This window comes from Hemibagrus wyckioides, linkage group LG11 (genome assembly GCF_019097595.1).
Source record: "Hemibagrus wyckioides isolate EC202008001 linkage group LG11, SWU_Hwy_1.0, whole genome shotgun sequence".
In the NCBI taxonomy this organism is placed as follows: domain Eukaryota; kingdom Metazoa; phylum Chordata; class Actinopteri; order Siluriformes; family Bagridae; genus Hemibagrus; species Hemibagrus wyckioides.
This window is the reverse complement of record NC_080720.1, coordinates 9,593,295-9,617,953: the sequence shown is the minus strand read 5'-3', so window position 1 is coordinate 9,617,953 and position 24,659 is coordinate 9,593,295. Positions and strand designations below refer to the sequence as shown.

The 24,659-nt window shown below is 37.3% G+C and overlaps 2 protein-coding genes across 2 annotated transcripts; one reads left to right on the top strand and one right to left on the bottom strand.

The window, feature by feature from the left end:
- Positions 1-2,579: 2,579 nt before the first annotated feature.
- Positions 2,580-9,899, top strand: entpd8 (ectonucleoside triphosphate diphosphohydrolase 8). Its single transcript, XM_058402385.1, has 10 exons — positions 2,580-2,742; positions 3,061-3,190; positions 3,331-3,448; positions 3,601-3,751; positions 5,516-5,675; positions 5,800-6,030; positions 6,406-6,672; positions 6,963-7,073; positions 7,186-7,320; positions 8,941-9,899. Exons 2-10 carry the CDS (start codon positions 3,065-3,067, stop codon positions 9,133-9,135), a joined length of 1,494 nt encoding a protein of 497 aa, XP_058258368.1. The 5' UTR covers positions 2,580-2,742; positions 3,061-3,064; the 3' UTR covers positions 9,136-9,899.
- On the bottom strand, positions 9,570-24,128 carry rab44 (RAB44, member RAS oncogene family). Its single transcript, XM_058402384.1, has 9 exons — positions 11,457-24,128; positions 11,284-11,351; positions 10,988-11,145; positions 10,763-10,885; positions 10,569-10,650; positions 10,372-10,486; positions 10,028-10,129; positions 9,797-9,873; positions 9,570-9,709 (listed from the first exon to the last, which is right to left on the bottom strand). The coding sequence occupies exons 1-9, from the start codon at positions 24,060-24,062 to the stop codon at positions 9,622-9,624; spliced, it is 13,419 nt and encodes a 4,472-aa protein (XP_058258367.1). The 5' UTR covers positions 24,063-24,128; the 3' UTR covers positions 9,570-9,621.
- Between the last annotated feature and the right edge of the window lie 531 nt (positions 24,129-24,659).

The following is a 24,659-nucleotide window of genomic DNA, read 5'->3' as shown; positions in this document are numbered from 1 at the left end:
TTCAGAACTTCATTTTATCTTCAGGAGCTGGCTCGTCCTGATCAGGCTCCTGGTGGAGCCACAGCAAAACTGAGTATAAGGTAGGAATACACCATAGTTGGAGGCCTAGACCATCACTTATTACATTTTGCCTCATAACAGATTATTGGAATTAATCTGTTTCTTTCCACCATGAAGGAGCGGCATAACTTGCATTCTTCTTGTTGTGAGACATTGAGTGACTATCTGACACTTTGTTTTCCAGCATGTACATGAACTGGAGAGAGCTCAGAAAGTAGTTGTTCGGTTTCATCTCTTTTAACCACCAGAGGTAGTATTTTGTCACCTGGATACGTCCTTGCACGCACAGCTTGAGACCTTTAACACAAAGTCATATGGTGACAATGTGATTCTATAAAACACCATCAGTAATGTCCTGCATTCCCTCTGGAAACTTCTTGTCGAGTTTGGCTAGATTCTGAGTAATAAGGGAAGTCAATATACAAAAGTTTACAGAGCATACACTTCTTACGGTTCCTGTCCTGCATGACATTTGTGACATGTAATTTTCTTCCCCACTTATCAGTGTCATAAAGGCTAACAATCTAGGTTACATGTAAAAGTCATTCACCAAGAGATAAGAATGTACTTTTCATTTTTGCTCATCCGCTTAGTAAGATGAGCAGACATACATGATGAAATATTGCAGCTTACCAGCTTGCTCGATGCATTATGCTTGGGTCTGCTATGTGCAATGCATGCACATGTATACTATATACACACACACTCTCACACAGATGACTGCTCAGGGATAGAGTGAGAACGGGACAGAGTGATCACATAAATATGTTGAGGACAACAGGGCTCAGGTGTGCCATGTTAGTAATTATCCCTCTAGCATATCCCCAAATACCTCCCTCTAAGTGTAGACCCACATTAAACCACACCCTCACCTGCTATTTAAGCTGATGAAGAAATAACAACATCACAGCAGCGTGTTCTCATTATGTCATTAAAATGATACTTAAAATATAAGGACTCATTTGCTAACCACCTGCTAGAATAAATTTCAAATACTGATTATTTCATTAAATATTAATTCGGTATTGTTTTATGTCAAGTGATATACAGTTTACATCGATAATGATACTTAGCTAATATGAAATGCTTCAATATGTTATGTACATATTTTATATTCTAGTTTTAGAACAGCAGGAGCCAACACTAGGTATAAACTGTTTGAAGCTGGCCTTATTTGATCAACTGTATGCAAATTAATTCATTTGGCTAGGCACAATGCTGTATGTGTCATTCAGAGGTGCAAATGAGAAATACAACAGAATGTTTAACATTTCAAGGGAAAATAAAGAAAAGAAAAGACCTCAGAGATCTCAGAGCAAAAACTTTGGCCTTATTGATTTACTGACTTTTTGTTACCCTGTGCTTGTTTGTTAAAAACAGGCTGTGTTCATGCACTTCACGAGCAATCTAGTAAATCAAAATATCTTATTACATTAAGTAAGCTAAAATAGTTTTTTACATTCATTTAGGTTTGTAGGCATTCAATTAATGAGTGGAAAATTAAGGATTTTACTTGCCTGATGGTCTAACAAATAAATTTATTATTTGTTCATCCTAAAGTTTTATCAGATTTGATTGAGGCAGCAGTGGGTATTGAATATCAGATTGTATTCACCTTTATTCAGTAATGAATGAATGTGCAAGAAATGCCTGCAGATGTTTACCTGTTATAATAATGTTTCTATCACTTGGAGTTACCTGGAGTGCCTGTTCCGTAATATTATTATTTATTAAAATGACTAAAACAAACTGTTCGAAGAGTTGTATTTCTTTTTATCGTGTCTGTGGTAGGATTATTTCTAAGATAAGGCTTTTCAAGAATGTCTGTGTATATTTCAATGTGTGTTCTGTGGGAAGCATAATTGCATGATTCAGAACACCTGTTAGATGACGGATTGGTGCATTCATATGGGAAATTTAATCTGATGTATGATACGCTTCGTGCTGTCCCCCCTTTTTTCAGCGGTAATTCATAATTGAGCATGACTGGAGAAGATTACAGTTTTCTTTGTGTCAGAGGTACACAAGTAGGAGGGAGCCATTTGCGGAATGTAAATTGGGATCTCGTTGTGAGCTGATTGAAAAGACATGTGAGATTATTGTGCACATGTTTTCCATGTTTTCCATGAAAGCTATCAGTATTAAGATAAGTCTCAACTTTTCCAAATAACCTTTATTTTTTGAACACACAGAGCAGTATTTTTTGACACATAACTGTTATAAAGTATGTAGTATGTATAGTGTATATATAGAACTGTTCTATCAAAATCTATCAAACTTTATTTTTTATAAAAGCAGCGTGGGCAAAAGTTCAAAATAAAAAAAGATATTAAAACGTTTTTTCTTTAATATCTTACATTAAAAATGTTTCTTTTTCTTAGATTATTCAGAATCTAACTAATCTGACAGAATAATGTAATGATTCATACATGAAGTGACTACATTACCGTGATAATAGGGACAAGGCTCTTTACCTTGATGCAGCCAGCAGGGTGTGTGCATGTGTGTCCATGTGCATGTGAGTATTGGAAGTAGTCTGGGAAAGAGGAAGCATTAGGTCAGTAGTCAGAAGATGTTTGTGAAGTGAACAGCATATTGTACTATTACGCCTGTCAGACCAAGTTTGCCTAGTGTGAACGTGCTTTGTTTTATCACTCAGGGAATACTACAGATTTACACACGGTAAGCAAAGATTTATTTTCTCTGTGGTCTGTCACTGACGTGCCATTCAACATTCCTATCGGTATTTTACTAGCATAGTTCTCTGGTCCTAGGATTAATAGTTAACTTATAGTTGACTCATTGTGGCGTCCAAGTTTGTTTGTATGTTACGACTAGTTAAAAGAAAGAAAAAATATTGTACAGACACAGACCATTTAATAGAATCCTTTAAAAGCCAGAGACTTTTATCATGTCTCACACATACTGTATGTCATGTATTATTCTATGTTTCTTACCGAATTTGCCCCAGTATTGATGCTTGTGTGTGTATTTGTACAGAGATATGAAGCTACAGTTAAAACCTGTGCTACTAGGTGTTGCGCTGGTAGCAATAACATGCATGACCATCATCGCTCTAATCCTCACCATTGTTAATCGTCAAAGTGCAGAACTGCCATACTCAACCCAGGTCACACCTTGTATTGTTTGTATTAACCGCAGTCATTTTAAAATTATATAACATTATATTATTATTATTATTATATCATGTAAGCATTGTGTCATATTTATAAAAGTAAGTGATTGAATTGCTTTGTCTGATTTCCTCAGTATGGGATGGTGTTTGATGCAGGATCCTCTCACACAGCACTCTTCCTCTATCAATGGCCAGCGAACAAAGAAAACAACACAGGAATTGTCTCTCAGACTCTGACTTGTGACGTTAAAGGTAGAAATTGGTAGAATATCTGTTGTTACCCGCAAAAGAACACCATTTATTTTTGTCTGTATCACAGGACTTTGGAAGGTACTGCATTTTAACATCTGTAGTCATTCTAATGCACCACAAATAATGGATGAGAACAATTCTCTTTTTTTTAGGTGATGGCATATCCAGTTATGTTACCAATCCTCCTGGTGCTGGAGGGAGCCTAAGAGAATGCTTAGATATTGCAATGGCAACAGTCCCTGCAAGTCAGCAAAGGACAACGCCTGCCTACCTGGGAGCCACAGCTGGCATGCGACTTCTCAGGTCTCTCCCTTATTAATCCTTGAGTATATTTAAGTTTATTTTGAAGGATTAAAGGAATAGTCACATGCCACTGTTTACACAGAAACAGCAAGGCAATTCAAGCCAGGTCAGCTGTATTATTATTTAAAGCAAAACAGCTTACAATACATGGATGAAACTTGAAGTGACTAGAACAGAAATTGTTTTTTATTCTACTATAATTTATTAGGTCAGTTTGAAATTTATGTATGTCTCATGTAATGTCATATATCAAGAAAAAAAACATTTTAAGTTTATTTGTATTTTATTGTATATTAAAACATGTCTATGGTTACTGGGTAGAGGCAAATGTGATTATGCTGAAATGATAACTATGAAAAGTTGTAGTGAAGTGTGGTAATCTAATATTATGTGCTTAACATGAAGGCAAAAGGGTTATATAAACTAGAAGTTTTTAAAAAGCAGCTATTTTATGTATTTATAAAGCCTACCAAACAGAGCTTCCAGTTTCCATTCATTTCCAGTCAGTACAGGTTGATCATATTCACGTACTCAAATTATGTTACTAAGAATATGTTACCTAGTTATGATTATGTTATGACTACATAAACAACAGAGACACTGAAGTAGCCGCAGGCATACAGGATTTGCAGCTTGGCCAAATTATCTATGGAAAAATCAAGATTATGGTATTTACTGACATATGACTGACACAAACATACATACAAATTTAATGTCACTATACTGCCATTATAGTCAATTGACTATAATTTAATAATTTATAATTTATTTGTCATCTGGTTTACAGATGCCCTAAAGCCATTAACAAATAAAAATGTTGTAATGTCACGCGAATCGAAGCCAGTCTGACTTGCTACATATTTACTGAAGGATGGTCTGTGAGCATATTTTGGAATAAAGCACAGACTCCATTCTGCATACAGTCCTTCTGCATACAGATGGCATACACTCATACTCTCTCTCCTGTCAATCACACAGCAAATGGGCATCTGTGAGCTCGTGCATGTGGAAGAGGGCAAATAGCACTTTTCTCTGTGTGTGTTACATTGTGAACAGTATTGTGTGGTGGCTGATTAGTAGAAGGGAGTTGGCAGGTAATAAGGTTTGGGAGTAAATGAGTGGAAAAAATGTAATCATTCCCATAAGACTAAAAACTTTGGGGCCAAAACAAACCAGTCAGTTGTTTAATATTTTCCTTAAATACACCAGGTCTTGTTGTATAAATTACTATTGTCCAAGCCATTCTGTTACAGAAAAAAAATCAGCACAATCCTCCTGAACAATCAGATTTGAGAATTTAACAGCGCTGTAGTGTTGTTGGCATCTGTTACTCCCACCTTTAAATATTATATTCCTTAATTGGCTGGAATCTATTTTCTACTTAGGAGAATTTTCCACCAGAGTACACTAAGTAATTATGGATTAAACCTTTGTATTTGCTTTGTGTAAACTGCATTCAAATGCAAGTCAGACAACCCTAATTAAAGCCCTTAAATTCCTATCATGTAATGTTAATTTATGTAGACACCGGAGCAGCAGTATTTGTTTGCTGTAGCATTATCCCTTAACTGAAACTTAGGTGCTCTAATCTTTTTCAGCATGGCAATGCAGAAGAGTGGAACCTATTAAACAAGCTAAGCAGGATTGAATCTGGAATGGGATATTCAAAAAGTACATAAAGCCTGTGATAGTCAGCTGTTCTCAAATGTATGTAAAATAAATAGTGTAAAAAAACACATCTTTTATTATTTCTATGTTCCACAGTTTACAAAACAAAACTGTGTCAGACCAAATACTCAGCGAAGTGACCAAAACTATGCAGAGTTATCCCTTTGATTTTCGTGGGGCCAGAATTATCACTGGAATGGAGGAGGGAGCCTATGGCTGGATCACTATCAATTATCTTTTGGAGGGCTTCATTAAGGTAAGGGTTTTATTATGACAAGTACAAAATGCTATTTTATTTTATTATTATTATTATTTTTATCTATATCTGCATTAATCTACCATTCTAAACTATTACTGTTTTTTTTTTTTTTTTTAAACAGTATGGATTTGATGGTAAATGGATTTACCCTAAAGCTGGGAATATTTTAGGAGCTCTGGACTTAGGTGGTGCATCCACTCAGATTTCCTTCATACCAAAAGATCCAGTGAAAGACCCACAGTCTGCTTTTGACCTCCAGCTCTATAACCACAGGTATCAGTTGTACACACACAGTTACCTGTGCTATGGCAAAGATCAAGCCCTGAAAAAGCTCAACGCTTATCTTCAGAAGGTTAGTGCAATTATAGCAAATAGCTAGTTACTATCTGTTGCCTGTATAGAATTATTTCTGTCATTATACAATCACATACAAGAAAGGTTAATATATTAAACAGACCATAAATCCTTGGCCTGCTGATAGTGTGAAGATTAATGACAGAGTAATTATACTAGAGATAAGAGTACCATCTTCTTTTCATCTTATTGCTGGTATAATGATAAATGTTTATGGTAATTCATAAGGTAATGTACATAATATTCATAGAATTACATAATGAGTTGTTTTTGCCTGCTTGAAAAATATTACATAAGGTTGTTTGGAATATTTTTTAAAGCATGTTACAGTTGTAATGAGCTGAGATCATCTGTGTCTATTTATTCCTTTTAGACTGCTAGCAACTTCACTGTTATCAACCACCCATGCTACCACAGAGGCTACAATCTTACAGTGAAGCTGGGGAACATTTATGACTCTCCTTGTGTGGTCAAGCCAACCCCCTATGACCCCTTGACACAGGTCACTTTCCTAGGGACTGGTAATTCAGCACTCTGTGTGTCACTGATAGAGAATATTGTAAATGTGACAAACTGTTCGCTTTACCCAGACTGTGGTTTCGATGGAGTTTACCAACCTCCTGTTCATGGAGAGTTTTTTGTGAGTATTTTTTGTTTGTTTGCAATATTTTAAATGATAATTTTTCAATTATATTCAAATGATAGTTTTAAGTGCCAATTTGAACATTAAAATAAAATTCAGCAACAGTCCTTCATTTTCATTTCAGCTTTAGTGATTTAGTATATTGGGTTAGAACAAGGATTGTTAAGCATCCTTACCCTAAATTAAGGATTACTGTGAAATTGAAAAGTGTGCATGCCCGATATATGACAAATATTTTGTAATTTTATGTACTAATACAGAACAAATTCACTTCATGTCTATTTCAGGCCTTCTCTGCATACTTCTATACCTTTGACTTCCTTGGTCTTGCACCAAAAGCTTCATTGTCTTTTGTTAATTCCACCATTGAATCTTTCTGCAACAAAAACTGGACGACAGTGAGTAATCATACCTCTCATATCATTCGGTGTGTTTACCAATGGACATAGGAAAAATGTAAGTGCTTATGGTTCAGGTTGTAATTCTTACAATTATTTTTCCCTTTTCCAGCTTGTGTTCGAATATCCAAAGGTGAAAGAGAAGTACCTTAGAGATTACTGTTTTTCTGCTCAGTATATCATGGTTATTCTCCTCAAAGGATATAAATTCGGGACCAACTGGGATAAGATCTCCTTTCAGAAACAGGTTTGCAAAACAAAAAATCATGGCTTTACAAGTGTGTTAGTGCAGCAGTGCATGGTGGCATGTAGGTAACAGTTTCTTTTGATTTCTAACAAATATCGGCTGATACTGAAGGCACATTTTTAAAACTCTTAAAGCAGTCTGCTTTATCAGTATGAATCTTGGCCAAACTGTTGGCCTCATCTACAAAATGTGCTCAAAACACTATTGTACATGGCTCAAAATTAGCTCATTTGAACATATCACTGGCAACACTGGCAATAACCAAAAAACACTAACAACATGGAGCAATACACATAAAGGGAACATTTTTCACATAAATAAGTATTTCATTATAGAATAGGAATAACACATTTTGGATTTATTGGCTGTACTAAAGTATATGTACTATAACTAGAACATTTCAGAAATGGAGCAATTATTATTATTATTATTATTATTATTATTATTATTATTATTATTATTATTGTTGTTGTTGTTGTTGTTGTTGTTGTTGTTGTGTGTTGGGAATGATTATTATTTCATTTTATTCTAAATATTCTGATTCCTATATATTTCAGTATGGTTACTGTAAAACTGCACAAAATGTGCCTTTATTCTATTTGAATGTGTTATTAAGAGTTTATAATGCAGAGTTTTAGCATTGGAAAAATGTGCTAAACATGTACAGTGTTTTGCAGGTGGAATCTAAATGACAAAAGAGTTGATGGATTTTGGGAGATGTGCTCATTTAATGCATATTGTGTGAATGCAATGTAAAGTGGTTCACCGCTTGGTCGCGTAGACTCTTTATCTGACTGAATTTTGAGAACGTGACCTCAGCAATGCTTGTTAGCAATTCGAAAACAAAACAAAACTGTATGACTTGCTACATATTTACTGAAGGATGGTCTGTGAGCATATTTGGGAATAATGCACAGAACCCGTTCTGCATACAGTCCTTGTGCATACAGATAGCATACACTCATACTCTTTCTCCTGTCAATCACACAGCAAGACTTGCCATGGGCATCTGTGAGCTTGTGCATGTGGAAGAGGGCAAATATTAAATATGAAGAGGGCAAATATTAAATATGAAGAGGGCAAATGTTAAATATGAAGAGGGCAAATGTTAAATATTTTACTTTAACCACACACCAGGTCTTGTTGTATAAATTACTATTGTCCAAGCCATTCTGTTAAAGAAAAAATAATCAGCACAATCCTCCTGAACAGTCAGATTTGAGAATTTAGCAGCGCTATAGTGTTGTTGGCATCTGTTACTCCAAGTGACTCCAACCTTTAAATATTATATTCCTTCATTGGCTGGAATCTATTTTCTACTTAAGGGAATTTTCCACCAGAGTACATGTACACTAAGTGAAAAATGTAATAGTTTTTGTTAAATAATGTTTATTATGCAAATGCAAATGCAAAATGGTTCACAGGTAGGTCTGCACAGACTCTTTTTCTTACTGAGTTTTGAGAAAGTGACTTCAGCAATGCTTGTTAGCAATCAAAAAACAATATCAGTGCCACTGTTTTATTGTATGTAAAATACATTAATATAAAATTTAGACAAAAATCATTTTAATTTCTGATCTTAAACTCAGAACCTAAACTCTGGTGATGTTTCAATTACAGGTGGCAGACACTGACATAGGCTGGACTCTGGGCTATATGCTGAACCTCACTAATCTGATCCCCTCTCATCACTCTCTAGTGGTAACAGGGGTCCAGACCAGTCAATGGGCAGCAGAGGTTTTCTTCATTGTCTTTGCACTTTTTCTCAGCCTGCTTATTATTACCATTTTCTGTGTATGGGGTCCAGCTACATAGAGATGCATATTGTGTAATTATGTGAATAATATCAAGATGGGGATAAAGCACATTTTTATTTCTCAGTTTAATTTCAGTTGTTTTCATATTCAGCTCAATACGTTTTAAGAACACCACAAGGTTTATATAACTTATTTCACATGATTTATTGCAAAATGCAGTTATAAAATGATATTCTGGCCTACAGTGAATTCAGAACAATACTAAGGAATATACAGTAACAGTAAACTGCATCTGTAACCCACCAGTTTCCGACAGAATTGTTAAATTTCATGGAACAGCAGAAAGCACATAAAAATAGGTTAATTAAATAATGCATGCTTATTAAGAATTGATTAAAAATGGATGAAGACAATCAAATATATATATATAAAAATAGAGTAAATATTATTATATTCTCATTACACATTTTGTACACATAGTATATTTGATAAAGTATATGGACAAAGATGTGTGTGTGTGTGTGTGTTTACAGCATAAAAGTTTTCAACAGCAACCTGACTTCTTATTTTGTGGCTTTGGTTGCAATGTTGTATATTCCTCCTCTTTCCTCACTCCCTGTTTTACCAGTAACCTAGTGATAATAAGAAACACACAGAGTGAGCAAGTTGTTTCATAATAAAATATAAAACTGAGTTAATAGACATTATTTTTGCCTTACCATGCCAGAGTCTTCAGAGATTCTGACACATTCTCACCAGTTGCAACACTGCACTCCATAAAATGAATGTCATACTCCTGTGTTGAATAAAAAATGAAACGGTGTCTTGCAAGATTGGTTTATTTCACACAAGCTCAACAATGTTCTTATGTAGACTAGAAGAATTAGATGACAGTGACATAATATATACTCAATTGGTAAGTTAGAAGGTGAGTATTTCTATCACTGTACATTTGACAGATTCTCCCCTTGCTGTAGCTGGACTTCTCGATCAGTCTCACAATCACTTTTGTTGCCAAGTAACATCAAGATGACATCTGGTGGAGCATTTTCCTGTGCAGATCATATATAATTAATAGAGGAACGGCGTGAAGATTGAAGATTGTGAATGACAGCGTTTACGCAAAGGCACATTGCATTATTTAGGGTATTCAAGATTTATAAGATTAATTTAAAGAACCTCTGTGAAATTTTTATGCTTATCCCAAACAAAACAAAACAAAAAATAAGCAAACAATATTAATGGATAACTTTGCTGCCTTTTTCTCCATTTTTTCATACTATGATAAACTAACCTTAATCTGGGAGATCCAGGCACGAACAGCATGGAAACTCTGAGGTGATGTGATATCATACATCAGTAGAAGCCCCTGGGCCTTGTGGAAGACCTGCCTAGTGATGCTGTGATACCTGATTATGGCATAGATTAATTAATAAAAACCCCTAAAACTGGATATTTTAGAATGCTCATGGATATTACTTGTTATCTTACCTCTCCTGACCTGCTGTGTCCCACACATACAGTTTGACTGTTCCACTACCAAATGTAACAGTATGAACAAAGGTGTCGACACCTGAACACATAAATAAATATATAAACAGAAACACAAATAAAATCTCACAGTTTTGGATATATATATATATATATATATATATATAGTTACAAGGCATTTAAATGAAACTCACCAATAGTAGCGCTATAATCCCGGATGAATTGTCCGCTCTGTAAACGTTTTATGAAGGACGTCTTGCCCACATTGCTGTTTCCCACCAGCACAATGTTATATATGGTTTGTCCAAAATCTGGAACTACACAAATAGGTTTATTTTGCTTACAGACTGTTTAACACAATTTCCTACCCAATCTCTACTACTTTTTTTTTTTTGCAGTACTTTAATTTCTGCACTCACTTTGCTCATTCCATTGCTCAAAGTCTATTTTCTGTCTCCCTCCAGTGCTGACAACAGATGTTGAAGGTTTCACAATGCTGTCCAGAGAAACAAGGCCAGCTTCAATAGATGTGTTTGTATCTTTCCCACCAGCTTTTCTAACCTCTACAATTTCTGGTCTGGAGAAGAAAATCAATACAGAATACTAATGGTAGAATATGAATGAACAAATCCACAAATGTGGAGACAATAGAGTTAAGGCAATGTGGATCATAAAAATAGCAAACAAACAAATGTCAGAGAATTTTCATCTATACCTTGTCTCAGAGTCTGGGTGAGAGATTGGTGGACTCTCTGGTTCTGAGATAAAATATGGATCAGAAACCTGTGAAATACAAGAGGGTAAATTCAAACGAAATGTGCAGAAAAAATATACATTAATAAATAAGTAAAAAGTGATAAAATATTAATAGAGATATTACTTGCATACCCTCAAGTCATCCTTAGTCACTTGAATATCTGTGTTTTCCTGGTTGCTTTCATAATCACCATGTGTAAATGCACCTAGACCACTGCTTGCCTTTGCTGTGCGTCTGGTCCCAAACTTTCGTCTACCTTCTGGAAATGCTTGTTCTGTGGCTTGTGTACTACTTTCATTCATTTGACAGAGACCTTGGACTTCAGGCGTGAGTTCAGATGATTCTGTCATGTCTTCTGTACCTTCTGCCATGACAGTTTCTTTAACTGTCTTTAGCTCTCTTTTAGGATCACTATTTTGAACAATATTCCTGTCCAAATTCTCATTTTCCTGTTCAGACTCTCTGCTCTCATTGGATATTTTTTCTGAATGCTTGTTTCTAGACACCTTGCGACTTGACCCCATTTTTCTCCTTCTTGCTGGGGAGCTCTGTTCCATATGAATTTGAGGGTTTTGAGATGTTGGTTCTGACAATTCTGATGGATTAGGGTTAAGAGCTGTAGTATTTAGGGTATTTTCAAAACTTTTATTCAGGTAAAGCTCAATCTCACTGAGAAGGGAGCCTTCTGACTGTTCAAGTTTATCGGGAGTTTGTGTTTCATACTCTTGTATGCTTGTCTTTGTGTCACAAGAGCTCGACTCAGGATTAACTGTGTCTTCTATTGATACTAATTTTAAGTAATCTTTATTTCCAGCATATCTTGGGTTGATATCTGTAGTTCTTTGCCATGCTTCCTGCTTACTCTGTCCTTCCTCAAGGTTCTCGCAAATAGAGTCCACATTTTCTGACTCATGTTCTATGATATTTAGTGGCTCAGAAAGTGTTTGCATGGATTGATGAGATATTTTGGTAGTTAATTGGTATGCCATTTTTTGCACATGATCTTTCTCTGAGTTTGGTGGACTTTCTTCCGTTGTTTGTTCCTGGATGTTTTCTTTTTCCTTCACCACTCTTAGACTCCTTCTAGTTGAACCGATCTTCCTCTTTCTACCAGAGTGACTATCTCCTAAACTCTGTCTCGCCATATCATCAGGGGCTAATTTCAATTCCTGCATGTGAACAACTGGGCATGTGGTTTCAAATTGCTCTGTTTCTGATTCCTTGTTTTGTTGATTCTCTAGAGGTTCTTTAAACATTGTATGGTACTGTTCAGATACAAGTGGCATGTCTAATCTAGCTTGTGCTTCAGGACGAAGTTCCATTTGGCCATGAGTAGGATATGCTAATTGAGTGGCATTTGCATTTTCAACACACCCCAAATCCTGCTCAGTTCTCAAGGATGGTACAAGGGTATCAACTGACAACTCACTAATAGCATTCTGTAGCTCAGTAAGCAAGTTTGAACTAGCTGCTTGATCTATGTTTTGTATTTCTTCTATATTTTCCAGATCTTTCCATTCTTCTTCCTCTCCTTCAGCATGTAGCTGGTGTTTTCCATGGGGTCTGCGTGTTGATCCAAATTTCTTCTTTTTCTTTGTCTGAGTTTGCATATGGATTTCTTCATTTCTATTTTCCACATTCTCACATGTAGAAAGAACATTAACTTCGCTGGCATATTCATTATCAGCACCGTGTGCTTTGTCTGCTAAGGATAAATGTTCTATCAGGACATCATCCTGTATTTTTGTAATGACAGGAGCCATTTCTTGCTGATCTAAATGTATGACCTCCAAATTCTTCTCCTCGTGCACTCCTGATTGTTCCTTTTGCTCTATAATATCAGTCAGTCCTTCTGCATTGCTCATCTCATCAGAGACCACAGTGTTAATCTGATCAGCTTCAACTGATAATATGACAGGTGGTGCATCGATCCCTCCAGTCCCTGTTTCTACTTCTGTGGTAATAATTTGTAATTGTTCAGTTGTCACTGTTGAGTCATGGATGTTAGGTTTCACCTCACTCATAGTAGTCTGTGATTCAGTGAGCAGGTCTGAAGTAGCAGGTTGAGTTATGATTTGATGTTCAGTTTCTTCTGCATTTTCCAGATCTTTCCATTCTCCTTCCTCTCCTTCAGTATGTAGCTGGTGTTTTCCATGGGGTCTGCGTGTTGATCCAAATTTCTTCTTTTTCTTAGTTTGAGTTTGCATATGGATTTCTGCATTTCTATTTTCCACATTCACACATGTCGAAAGAACATTAACTTCATTGGTACATTCATTATCAGTACCGTGTGCTTTGTCTTCTAAGGATAAATGTTCTATCAGGACATCATCCTGTATATTTGTGATGACAGGAGCCATTTTTTGCTGATCTAAATGTATGACCTCCAAATTCTTCTCCTCGTGCACTCCTGATTGTTCCTTTTGCCCTATATCAGTCAGTCCTTCTGCATTGCTCATCTCATCAGAGACCACAGTGTTAATTTGATCAGCTTCAACTGATAATATGACAGGTGGTGCATCGATCCCTCCAGTCCCTGTTTCTACTTCTGTGGTAATAATTTGTAATTGTTCAGTTGTCACTGTTGAGTCATGGATGTTAGGTTTCACCTCACTCATAGTAGTCTGTGATTCAGTGAGCAGGTCTGAAGTAGCAGGTTGAGTTATGATTTGATGTTCAGTTTCTTCTGCATTTTCCAGATCTTTCCATTCTCCTTCCTCTCCTTCAGTATGTAGCTGGTGTTTTCCATGGGGTCTGCGTGTTGATCCAAATTTCTTCTTTTTCTTTGTCTGAGTTTGCATCTGAATTTCTGCATTTCTGTTTTCCACATTCTCTATACTATTTCCATCTTCTTCCCTGAAATCAGGATGCTCTGTTGCAGGTGAAGTATATTCGACTGTAGTTAAACCCAGATCAGTGGTTTGAGTGGATAATTCACAAAGCACATATTGTTGTGAACATGCTGCTGTGATGTCCTCTTGGGTAAAGTTTTCTGTAGGACCAGCACTTATATCTTCCTTTGTATCATTATTCTCTTCCTTGATAACCCCAGTATTGGTATTCTGTGATTCAGTGAGCAGGTCTGAAGTAGCAGGTTGAGTTATGATTTGATGTTCAATGTTTTCTATATTTTCCAGATCTTTCCATTCTCCTTCCTCTCCTTCAGTATGTAGCTGGTGTTTTCCATGGGGTCTGCGTGTTGATCCAAATTTCTTCTTTTTCTTTGTCTGAGTTTGCATCTGAATTTCTGCATTTCTGTTTTCCACATTCTCTATACTATTTCCATCTTCTTCCCTGAAATCAGGATGCTCTGTTGCAGGTGAAGTATATTCGACTGTAGTTAAACCCAGATCAGTGGTTTGAGTGGATAATTCACAAAGCACATATTGTTGTGAACATGCTGCTGTGATGTCCTCTTGGGTAAAGTTTTCAGTGGGACCACTATTTATGTCTTCCTTTGTATCCTTATTCTCTTCCTTGATAACCCCAGTGTTGGTACTGTTTTGGTCCAGATCAGATGCAACTGTATGAATATTTTCTGTGTGCATTTGCATGTCTGACAAGACCTGTGTTTCTGGAGTGAGTTTCACTGGGCCACATGTAGAATGGACACTAACTTCACTGGTACATTCATTATCAGGACTCTCTTCAATATTCATTTTGTATGCTAAGGACACATGTTCTATCAAATTATCATCCTGTATATTTGTGATGACAGGAGCCATATATTGCTCATCTAAATGTATGACCTCCGAGTCCTTCTCCTTGTGCACTCCTGATTGTTCCTTTTGCTCTATAATATCAGTCAGTCCTTCTGCATTGCTCACCTCATCAGAGACCACAGTGTTAATCTGATCAGCTTCAACTGATAATATGACAGGTGGTGCATCGATCCCTCCAGTCCCTGTTTCTTCTTCTGTGGTAATAATTTGTAATTGTTCAGTTGTCACTGTTGAGTCATGGATGTTAGGTTTCACCTCACTCATAGTAGTCTGTGATTCAGTGAGCAGGTTTGAAGTAGCAGGTTGAGTTATGATTTGATGTTCAGTTTCTTCTGCATTTTCCAGATCTTTCCATTCTCCTTCCTCTCCTTCAGTATGTAGCTGGTGTTTTCCATGGGGTCTGCGTGTTGATCCAAATTTCTTCTTTTTCTTAGTCTGAGTTTGCATATGGATTTCTGCATTTCTGTTTTCCACATTCTCTATACTATTTCCATCTTCTTCCCTGAAATCAGGATGCTCTGTTGCAGGTGAAGTATATTCGCCTGTAGTTAAACCCAGATCAGTGGTTTGAGTGGATAATTCACAAAGCACATATTGTTGTGAACATGCTGCTGTGATGTCCTCTTGGGAAAAGTTTTCTGTAGGACCAGCACTTATATCTTCCTTTGTATCATTATTCTCTTCCTTGATAACCCCAGTATTGGTATTCTGTGATTCAGTGAGCAGGTCTGAAGTAGCAGGTTGAGTTATGATTTGATGTTCAATGTTTTCTATATTTTCCAGATCTTTCCATTCTCCTTCCTCTCCTTCAGTATGTAGTTGGTGTTTTCCATGGGGTTTGTGTGTTGATCCAAATTTCTTTTTCTTCGGCTGAGTTTGCATATGGATTTCTTCATTTCTATTTTCCACATTCTCACATGTAGAAAGAACATTACCTTCACTGGCACATTCATTATCAGTACCGTGTGCTTTGTCTGCTAGGGACAAATGTTCTATCAAATTATCATCCTGTATATTTGTAATGACAGGACCCATTTTTTGCTCATCTAAATGTATGACCTCAGAATCTTTCTTCTCGTGCACTCCTGATTGTTCCTTTTGCTCTATAATATCAGTCAGTCCTTCTGCATTGCTCACCTCATCAGAGACCACAGTGTTAATCTGATCAGCTTCAACTGATAATATGACAGGTGGTGCATCGATCCCTCCAGTCCCTGTTTCTACTTCTGTGGTAATAATTTGTAATTGTTCAGTTGTCACTGTTGAGTCATGGATGTTAGGTTTCACCTCACTCATAGTAGTCTGTGATTCAGTGAGCAGGTTTGAAGTAGCAGGTTGACTTATGATTTGATGTTCAGTTTCTTCTGCATTTTCCAGATCTTTCCATTCTCCTTCCTCTCCTTCAGCATGTAGCTGGTGTTTTCCATGGGGTCTGCGTGTTGATCCAAATTTCTTCTTTTTCTTAGTTTGAGTTTGCATATGGATTTCTGCATTTCTATTTTCCACATTCTCACATGTCGAAAGAACATTAACTTCATTGGTACATTCATTATCAGTACCGTGTGCTTTGTCTTCTAAGGATAAATGTTCTATCAGGACATCATCCTGTATTTTTGTAATGACAGGAGCCATTTTTTGCTCATCTAAATGTATGACCTCCAAATCCTTCTCCTCATGCACTCCTGATTGTTCCTTTTGCCCTATAATATCAGTCAGTCCTTCTGCATTACTCACCTCATCAGAGACCACAGTGTTAATCTGATCAGCTTCAACTGATAATATGACAGGTGGTGCATCGATCCCTCCAGTCCCTGTTTCTTCTTCTGTGGTAATAATTTGTAATTGTTCAGTTGTCACTGTTGAGTCATGGATGTTAGGTGTCACCTCACTCATAGTAGTCTGTGATTCAGTGAGCAGGTCTGAAGTAGCAGGTTGAGTTATGATTTGATGTTCAGTTTCTTCTGCATTTTCCAGATCTTTCCATTCTCCTTCCTCTCCTTCAGTATGTAGCTGGTGTTTTCCATGGGGTCTGCGTGTTGATCCAAATTTCTTCTTTTTCTTTGTCTGAGTTTGCATCTGAATTTCTGCATTTCTGTTTTCCACATTCTCTATACTATTTCCATCTTCTTCCCTGAAATCAGGATGCTCTGTTGCAGGTGAAGTATATTCGACTGTAGTTAAACCCAGATCAGTGGTTTGAGTGGATAATTCACAAAGCACATATTGTTGTGAACATGCTGCTGTGATGTCCTCTTGGGTAAAGTTTTCAGTGGGACCACTATTTATGTCTTCCTTTGTATCCTTATTCTCTTCCTTGATAACCCCAGTGTTGGTACTGTTTTGGTCCAGATCAGATGCAACTGTATGAATATTTTCTGTGTGCATTTGCATGTCTGACAAGACCTGTGTTTCTGGAGTGAGTTTCACTGGGCCACATGTAGAATGGACACTAACTTCACTGGTACATTCATTATCAGGACTCTCTTCAATATTCATTTTGTATGCTAAGGACACATGTTCTATCAAATTATCATCCTGTATATTTGTGATGACAGGAGCCATATATTGCTCATCTAAATGTATGACCTCCGAGTCCTTCTCCTTGTGCACTCCTGATTGTTCCTTTTGCTCTATAATATCAGTCAGTCCTTCTGCATTGCTCACCTCATCAGAGACCACAGTGTTAATCTGATCAGCTTCAACTGATAATATGACAGGTGGTGCATCGATCCCTCCAGTCCCTGTTTCTACTTCTGTGGTAATAATTTGTAATTGTTCAGTTGTCACTGTTGAGTCATGGATGTTAGGTTTCACCTCACTCATAGTAGTCTGTGATTCAGTGAGCAGGTTTGAAGTAGCAGGTTGAGTTATGATTTGATGTTCAGTTTCTTCTGCATTTTCCAGATCTTTCCATTCTCCTTCCTCTCCTTCAGTATGTAGCTGGTGTTTTCCATGGGGTCTGCGTGTTGATCCAAATTTCTTCTTTTTCTTAGTCTGAGTTTGCATATGGATTTCTGCATTTCTGTTTTCCACATTCTCTATACTATTTCCATCTTCTTCCCTGAAATCAGGATGCTCTGTTGCAGGTGAAGTATATTCGACTGTAGTTAAACCCAGATCAGTGGTTTGAGTGGATAATTCACAAAGCACATATTGTTGTGAACATGCTGCTGTGATGTCCTCTTGGGTAAAGTTTTCAGTGGGACCACTATTTATGTCTTCCTTTGTATCCTTATTCTCTTCCTTGATAACCCCAGTGTTGGTACTGTTTTGGTCCAGATCAGATGCAACTGTATGAATATTTTCTGTGTGCATTTGCATGTCTGACAAGACCTGTGTTTCTGGAGTGAGTTTCACTGGGCCACATGTAGAATGGACACTAACTTCACTGGTACATTCATTATCAGGACTCTCTTCAATATTCATTTTGTATGCTAAGGACACATGTTCTATCAAATTATCATCCTGTATATTTGTAATGACAGGACCCATTTTTTGCTCATCTAAATGTATGACCTCAGAATCTTTCTTCTCGTGCACTCCTGATTGTTCCTTTTGCTCTATAATATCAGTCAGTCCTTCTGCATTGCTCATCTCATCAGAGACCACAGTGTTAATCTGATCAGCTTCAACTGATAATATGACAGGTGGTGCATCGATCCCTCCAGTCCCTGTTTCTACTTCTGTGGTAATAATTTGTAATTGTTCAGTTGTCACTGTTGAGTCATGGATGTTAGGTTTCACCTCACTCATAGTAGTCTGTGATTCAGTGAGCAGGTTTGAAGTAGCAGGTTGACTTATGATTTGATGTTCAGTTTCTTCTGCATTTTCCAGATCTTTCCATTCTCCTTCCTCTCCTTCAGCATGTAGCTGGTGTTTTCCATGGGGTCTGCGTGTTGATCCAAATTTCTTCTTTTTCTTAGTTTGAGTTTGCATATGGATTTCTGCATTTCTATTTTCCACATTCTCACATGTCGAAAGAACATTAACTTCATTGGTACATTCATTATCAGTACCGTGTGCTTTGTCTTCTAAGGATAAATGTTCTATCAGGACATCATCCTGTATTTTTGTAATGACAGGAGCCATTTTTTGCTCATCTAAATGTATGACCTCCAAATCCTTCTCCTCATGCACTCCTGATTGTTCCTTTTGCCCTATAATATCAGTCAGTCCTTCTGCATTACTCACCTCATCAGAGACCACAGTGTTAATCTGATCAGCTTCAACTGATAATATGACAGGTGGTGCATCGATCCCTCCAGTCCCTGTTTCTTCTTCTGTGGTAATAATTTGTAATTGTTCAGTTGTCACTGTTGAGTCATGGATGTTAGGTTTCACCTCACTCATAGTATTCTGTGATTCAGTGAGCAGGTTTGAAGTAGCAGGTTGAGTTATGATTTGATGTTCAGTTTCTTCTGCATTTTCCAGATCTTTCCATTCTCCTTCCTCTCCTTCAGTATGTAGCTGGTGTTTTCCATGGGGTCTGCGTGTTGATCCAAATTTCTTCTTTTTCTTTGTCTGAGTTTGCATCTGAATTTCTGCATTTCTGTTTTCCACATTCACATCTTCTTCCCTGAAATCAGGATGCTCTGTTGCAGGTGAAGTATATTCAACAGTAGTTAAACCCAGATCAGTGGTTTGAGTGGATAATTCACAAAGTACATATTGTTGTGAACATGCTGTTGTGATGTCCTGTTGGGAAAAGTTTTCTGTAGAACCAGCACTTATATCTTCCTTTGTGTCCTTATTCTCTTCCTTGATAACCCCAGTGTTGGTACTGTTTTGCTCCATGGTTTTTTCCTGTATGTTTTCGTTTTCTTTTATCACTTCAGATTTGTCTTCCTCATCACTTCCAGGAATTTGCCATGTAAGTCTCTTTCGAGTTGAACCCGTTTTTCTCCTTTTTCCAGAGTTGCTAAATTCCACACTTTCTTTTATTGCAGTAACCTGAGAGGATTTTGATTCTTGTATCTGAATTAATGGGCTTATGCTTGCAAGTTGCTCTGGTTCTGATTCCCTGTTAGTTGGATTCTCTAACTGTTCCTGAGTTATGTTTTGGTCCTGATCAGATACAACTGTATGAATATTTTCTCTGTTCATTTGCATGTCTGCCAAGATCTGTGTTCCTGGTATGAGCTCCAATGGACCACATGTATAATCAACATTAACTTCATACGCACATTCATTATCAGGACTCTCAGTACAGTGTGCTTTGTCTGCTAAGGATAAATGTTCTATCAGGACATCATCCTGTATTTTTGTAATGACAGGAGCCATTTCTTGCTGATCTAAATGTATGACCTCCAATTCCTTCTCCTCATGCACTCCTGATTGTTCCTTTTGCTCTATAATATCAGTCAGTCCTTCTGCATTGCTCACCTCATCAGAGACCACAGTGTTAATCTGATCAACTTCAACTGATAATATGACAGGTGGTGCATCGATCCCTCCAGTCCCTGTTTCTACTTCTGTGGTGTTAATTTGTATTTGTTCAGTTGTCACTGTTGAGTCATGGATGTTAGGTGTAACTTCACTCATAGTACTTTGTTCAGTAAGCAGGTTTAAAGTAGCAGCTTGAATTATGATTGGATGTTTAATTTCTTCTGCATTTTCCAGATCTGTCCATTCTCTTTCCTTTCTTTCAGCAGGTGGTTGGTGTCTTCCATGGGGTTTGCGTGTTGATCCAAATTTTTTCTTTTTTGGGGTTTGTGTATCAATTTCCACATTTCTATCTTCCACATTCTCTATACTTTTTTCTTCCTCTTCTTGGAAATCAGAATTCTCTGTTGATGAAGGTTTGATTGTAGTTTGAGAGGATGAAAAAGCCTGAGAGGATATTTCAGAATACATATATTCTTGTGTGTATTCTGCTTCTGTTGTAAAATGTTCTGCAGGACCAGCATTTATTTCTTCTTTTTTATCATTCTTCTTCTTCTCAATAACTCCATTTTCTGGGCCAAATAAAGGAGCTCTCTCTGTGAAATCCATATCTTTCTCCTCTTCATACATATCCTTTTCTTGATCTTTTTCTTCTTTCTTTCCTCCAAGAGTCCTGCGTATTGATCCCATTTTTCTGGGTATGGGTTGACCATGCTTGTCTCCCTCCCATGTTGCTTCTTCATTTCGTACAGCCACATCTGCTCTGCTTTGCATTTTGAGGACGTCCGTGTCAACCAGATGTTCAGCTACATCTGATAATTCAACATGACTGTTATCTACCCTGCCACAGATATTTTCTACAATTACTGTTTCCTCATCCTGTCTGTCAAGTACACCACATTCTTGATTTGTGTTGACAAGCTCTGTTGAGATGTACTGTGATGTTTCATTATGTTCTTGTGAAGTGTTTGTGTTCTCATTTACAACCACAGCTTTAATCACATTTTCATCCATTTTCTCAGCTTCAAATTCTTTTATACTGAGTGACTCTGAGGACTGAGGATAACATGTTTCAGCAGTGAAGCTGAGTGTTTCATCCTCTGAGGCTGGTGTACTTTCTTCTATGTTTTGTACCTGGACCGTTTCCTTCATTATTTTCTGGTCACCTCCTGAGTTGTGTCCAGTAAGAATCTTTTGAGATGAATCTACCTCATTTTTCTGAGAGGGGCTAAATCCTACAATTTCTGCTACTGAATCATCCTGAACCATTCTTGACTCCTCTATGTACACAATAGGAAATGTGCCTTTAAATTGCTCTGCTTCTGATTCTGTGTTTGTTGGATATACTTGACATTCCTCATACATGTTTTGCTTCTGATCAGGTACCGCTACGGGATTATACACTGGCATGTCTAATTTGACTTTTGTTTCAGAAATGAGCTCCATTAAATTACTTGTAGGATAAGGGCTGGTACCTCCTTTGTCAGGACTCTCAATGCCATGTTCTTCGACTACCATAGATGCCTGGTCTGTAAAAGCATAATCTTGTGTATATGTGATGACTGATGGCATTTCAAGCTCATTCATGAATGTGGTCATGCCAGCCTTCTCATCATTCTCTCTTACTATGTCCTCTTTGGTAAAACTCTCTGTGGAACCAGTATTTATTTCTTCTTTTATGTCATTATTCTCCTCCTCAACAAGCTCAGTTTCTATGTCTGAAAATTTGACTACCTTCTCAACCATCTGTTCAGAACAATCTCCTTCCTTTGACTGTATATCCAATTCAGTTGGAAATTCCCCAGGATTGTTATGTTGAAGGTTGCATGTCTGGCGGCTGATTTCTGTTTCTTCATATAATGTTTCAGCAGGACTTAGTGTAGATTCTGTGACAAAATCTAATATACTTGTGGAGCTTACTTTGGTAAATAACAGCTGACTACAATTTACAGATTGCATGTCATCATTTTCTACCTCTTTCTCTGTCCCCATGGCACTATATTTTTCTTCATTATAATGCATGTCCACTTCTTTTTTAGCTATGTCCTCATCTGCACTGCTTTTTCCTGTCCAACATATGGCCTCAGAAAGATCATTTTGTTCTTCTCTGTAACATTTAGTTTGACTGTCAACCTGGACTGTAGCCACTTTGTCATCTTCAGTCACATGCTCATGTTCATTTATCAAAGATGCTGATTGTACTCCAGTAAGTTCATCTTGTCCTATATCTTCAGCATGAGAACCTTCCTGTGTGTCTTTAATGATAAAATTTGAACTGGATTGATCATCTATTATATTTTGACTCAATTCTGCCTCCTTGGAAGAAGAGATGTCTGTGGGTTTGCTTTGTATAGCTGCTTCAAAATGTTGGTGTTCGTCATTTTTGCTATAGTCTTCATTCTGCCTGATGGTATCAAAGCCCAAATGTTTCCCTTGTAGGATGAAGCTTTCATTTTCTGAAGACTGACTGGGTGCACAGTCCACTAGACTTGTTTGGTCTTCTTTGTCCCCATCCTCTTTTATGGATGTTTCTACAGGAACTTCTTGCTCATCATTAACACCTTCACCTATCTGTACTCTATGCTCTGGCTCATCCTCATAAATTCCTCCAAATTTATAGTTTCTGTTGCCCTTGCGAGTCGATCCCATTTTCCTTCTTTGACCTGTTACTTTAGCTTGTCCCAAATCCTTTGACTGTGGTTGAGGAGAAAGTTCTAGTACTGAAGTGCTTGGGTTGGTGCAAGCTATAACTAGCTGATCAGAATGAAGCAGTGAAGCAGCTATGGGATTATAAATCTCCATGTCTACTGTGACTTGTGTTTCATGAATGAGCTCCATTGAATCACTTGTAGCATACGCATGAACTGGGCTGGTCCTTTTTTCATCAGGACTCTCAATGCCATGTTCTTCAACTACCATAGACGCCTGGTCTGTAAAAGCATAATCTTGTGTGTATGTGATGACTGATGGCATTTCAAGCTCATTCATGAATGTGGTCATGCCAGCCTTCTCATCATCCTCTCTTACAATGTCCTCTTTGGTAAAACTCTCTGTGGAACCAGCATTTATTTCTTCTTTTATGTCATTATTCTCCTCCTCAACAAACTCAGTTTCTACATCTGAAAATTTGACTACCTTCTCAACCATCTGTTCAGAACAATCTCCTTCCTTTGATTGCATATCCAATTCAGTTGGAAATTCCCCAGGATTGTTATGTTGAAGGTTGCATGTCTGGTGGCTGATTTTTGTTTCTTCATACAGTGTTTCAGCAGGAATTATTGAAGATGCTGTGTCGACATCTAACATATTTGTTGAACTTACTTTAGTAAATAACAACTGACTACGATTTACAGATTGCATGTCATCATTTTCTACCTCTCTCTCTGTCTCCATGGCACTATATTTTTCTTCATCATAATGCATGTCCACTTCTTTTTTAGCTATGTCCTCATCTGCACTGCTTTCTCCTGTCCAACATTTGGCCTCAAAAAGATCATTTTGTTCTTCTCTATAGCATTTAGTTTGACTGTCAACCTGGACTTTGAATTCATGTGAAAGGATTTGTTCAGAAAATGTTTCTATTTCTTGATCTTTAAGGTTTAGGGGGGAAACAATGTTTGTATCTGGTACCATTGTTTGCTTTAGTTTTATTGCAGCCAACCCTTTATCTGAATCATTGTCTGTTTTATCCCAAGCTGCACTTACCTCCTTATACTCTTCAGTATCCTCTCTGACTTCTGTCCTTTCAGACTTGTAAATGCTCTCCTGAGTTAGCTGTGAATTTTCATCCGTATGTTCAAGGCAGTGGTCAGCTGTGTTCTCATCTTCTGTGCTTGCTTTGCTATCAACATTTTCCAATATAACTGTAGCCACTTTGTCATCTTCAGTCACATGCTCATGCTCATTTATCAAAGATGCTGATTGTACTCCAGTAAGTTCATCTTGTTCTATATCTTCAGCATGAGAACCTTCCTGTGTGTCTTTAATGATAACATTTGAACTGGACTGATCATCTATTATGTTTTGACTCAATTCTGCCTCCTTGGATTGGTTAAGTTCAGAAGAAGAGTTGTCTATTGGTTTGCTTTGTATGGCTGCTTGTAGGGTGGAGCTTTCAATTTCTGAAGACTGACTGGGTGCACAGTCCACTAGACTTGTTTGGTCTTCTTTTCCCCCATCCTCTTTTATGGATGCTTCTACAGGCAATTCTAGCTCATCACTAACACCTTC

Excerpts from the sequence above, each read along its gene's own strand:
- rab44 (XM_058402384.1), bottom strand. The coding sequence starts at position 24,062 with ATGGTACCAGATACAAACATTGTTTCCCCCCTAAACCTTAAAGATCAA. Across the intron at positions 10,130-10,371 it reads CCTGGATCTCCCAGATTAAG|GAAAATGCTCCACCAGATGT; the intron begins GTTAGTTTATCA and ends TGATCTGCACAG. Across the intron at positions 9,874-10,027 it reads AAGGGGAGAATCTGTCAAAT|GAGTATGACATTCATTTTAT; the intron begins GTACAGTGATAG and ends TATTCAACACAG.
- entpd8 (XM_058402385.1), top strand. The coding sequence starts at position 3,065 with ATGAAGCTACAGTTAAAACCTGTGCTACTAGGTGTTGCGCTGGTAGCA. Across the intron at positions 3,752-5,515 it reads GCTGGCATGCGACTTCTCAG|TTTACAAAACAAAACTGTGT; the intron begins GTCTCTCCCTTA and ends TATGTTCCACAG. Across the intron at positions 5,676-5,799 it reads TTTTGGAGGGCTTCATTAAG|TATGGATTTGATGGTAAATG; the intron begins GTAAGGGTTTTA and ends TTTTTTAAACAG.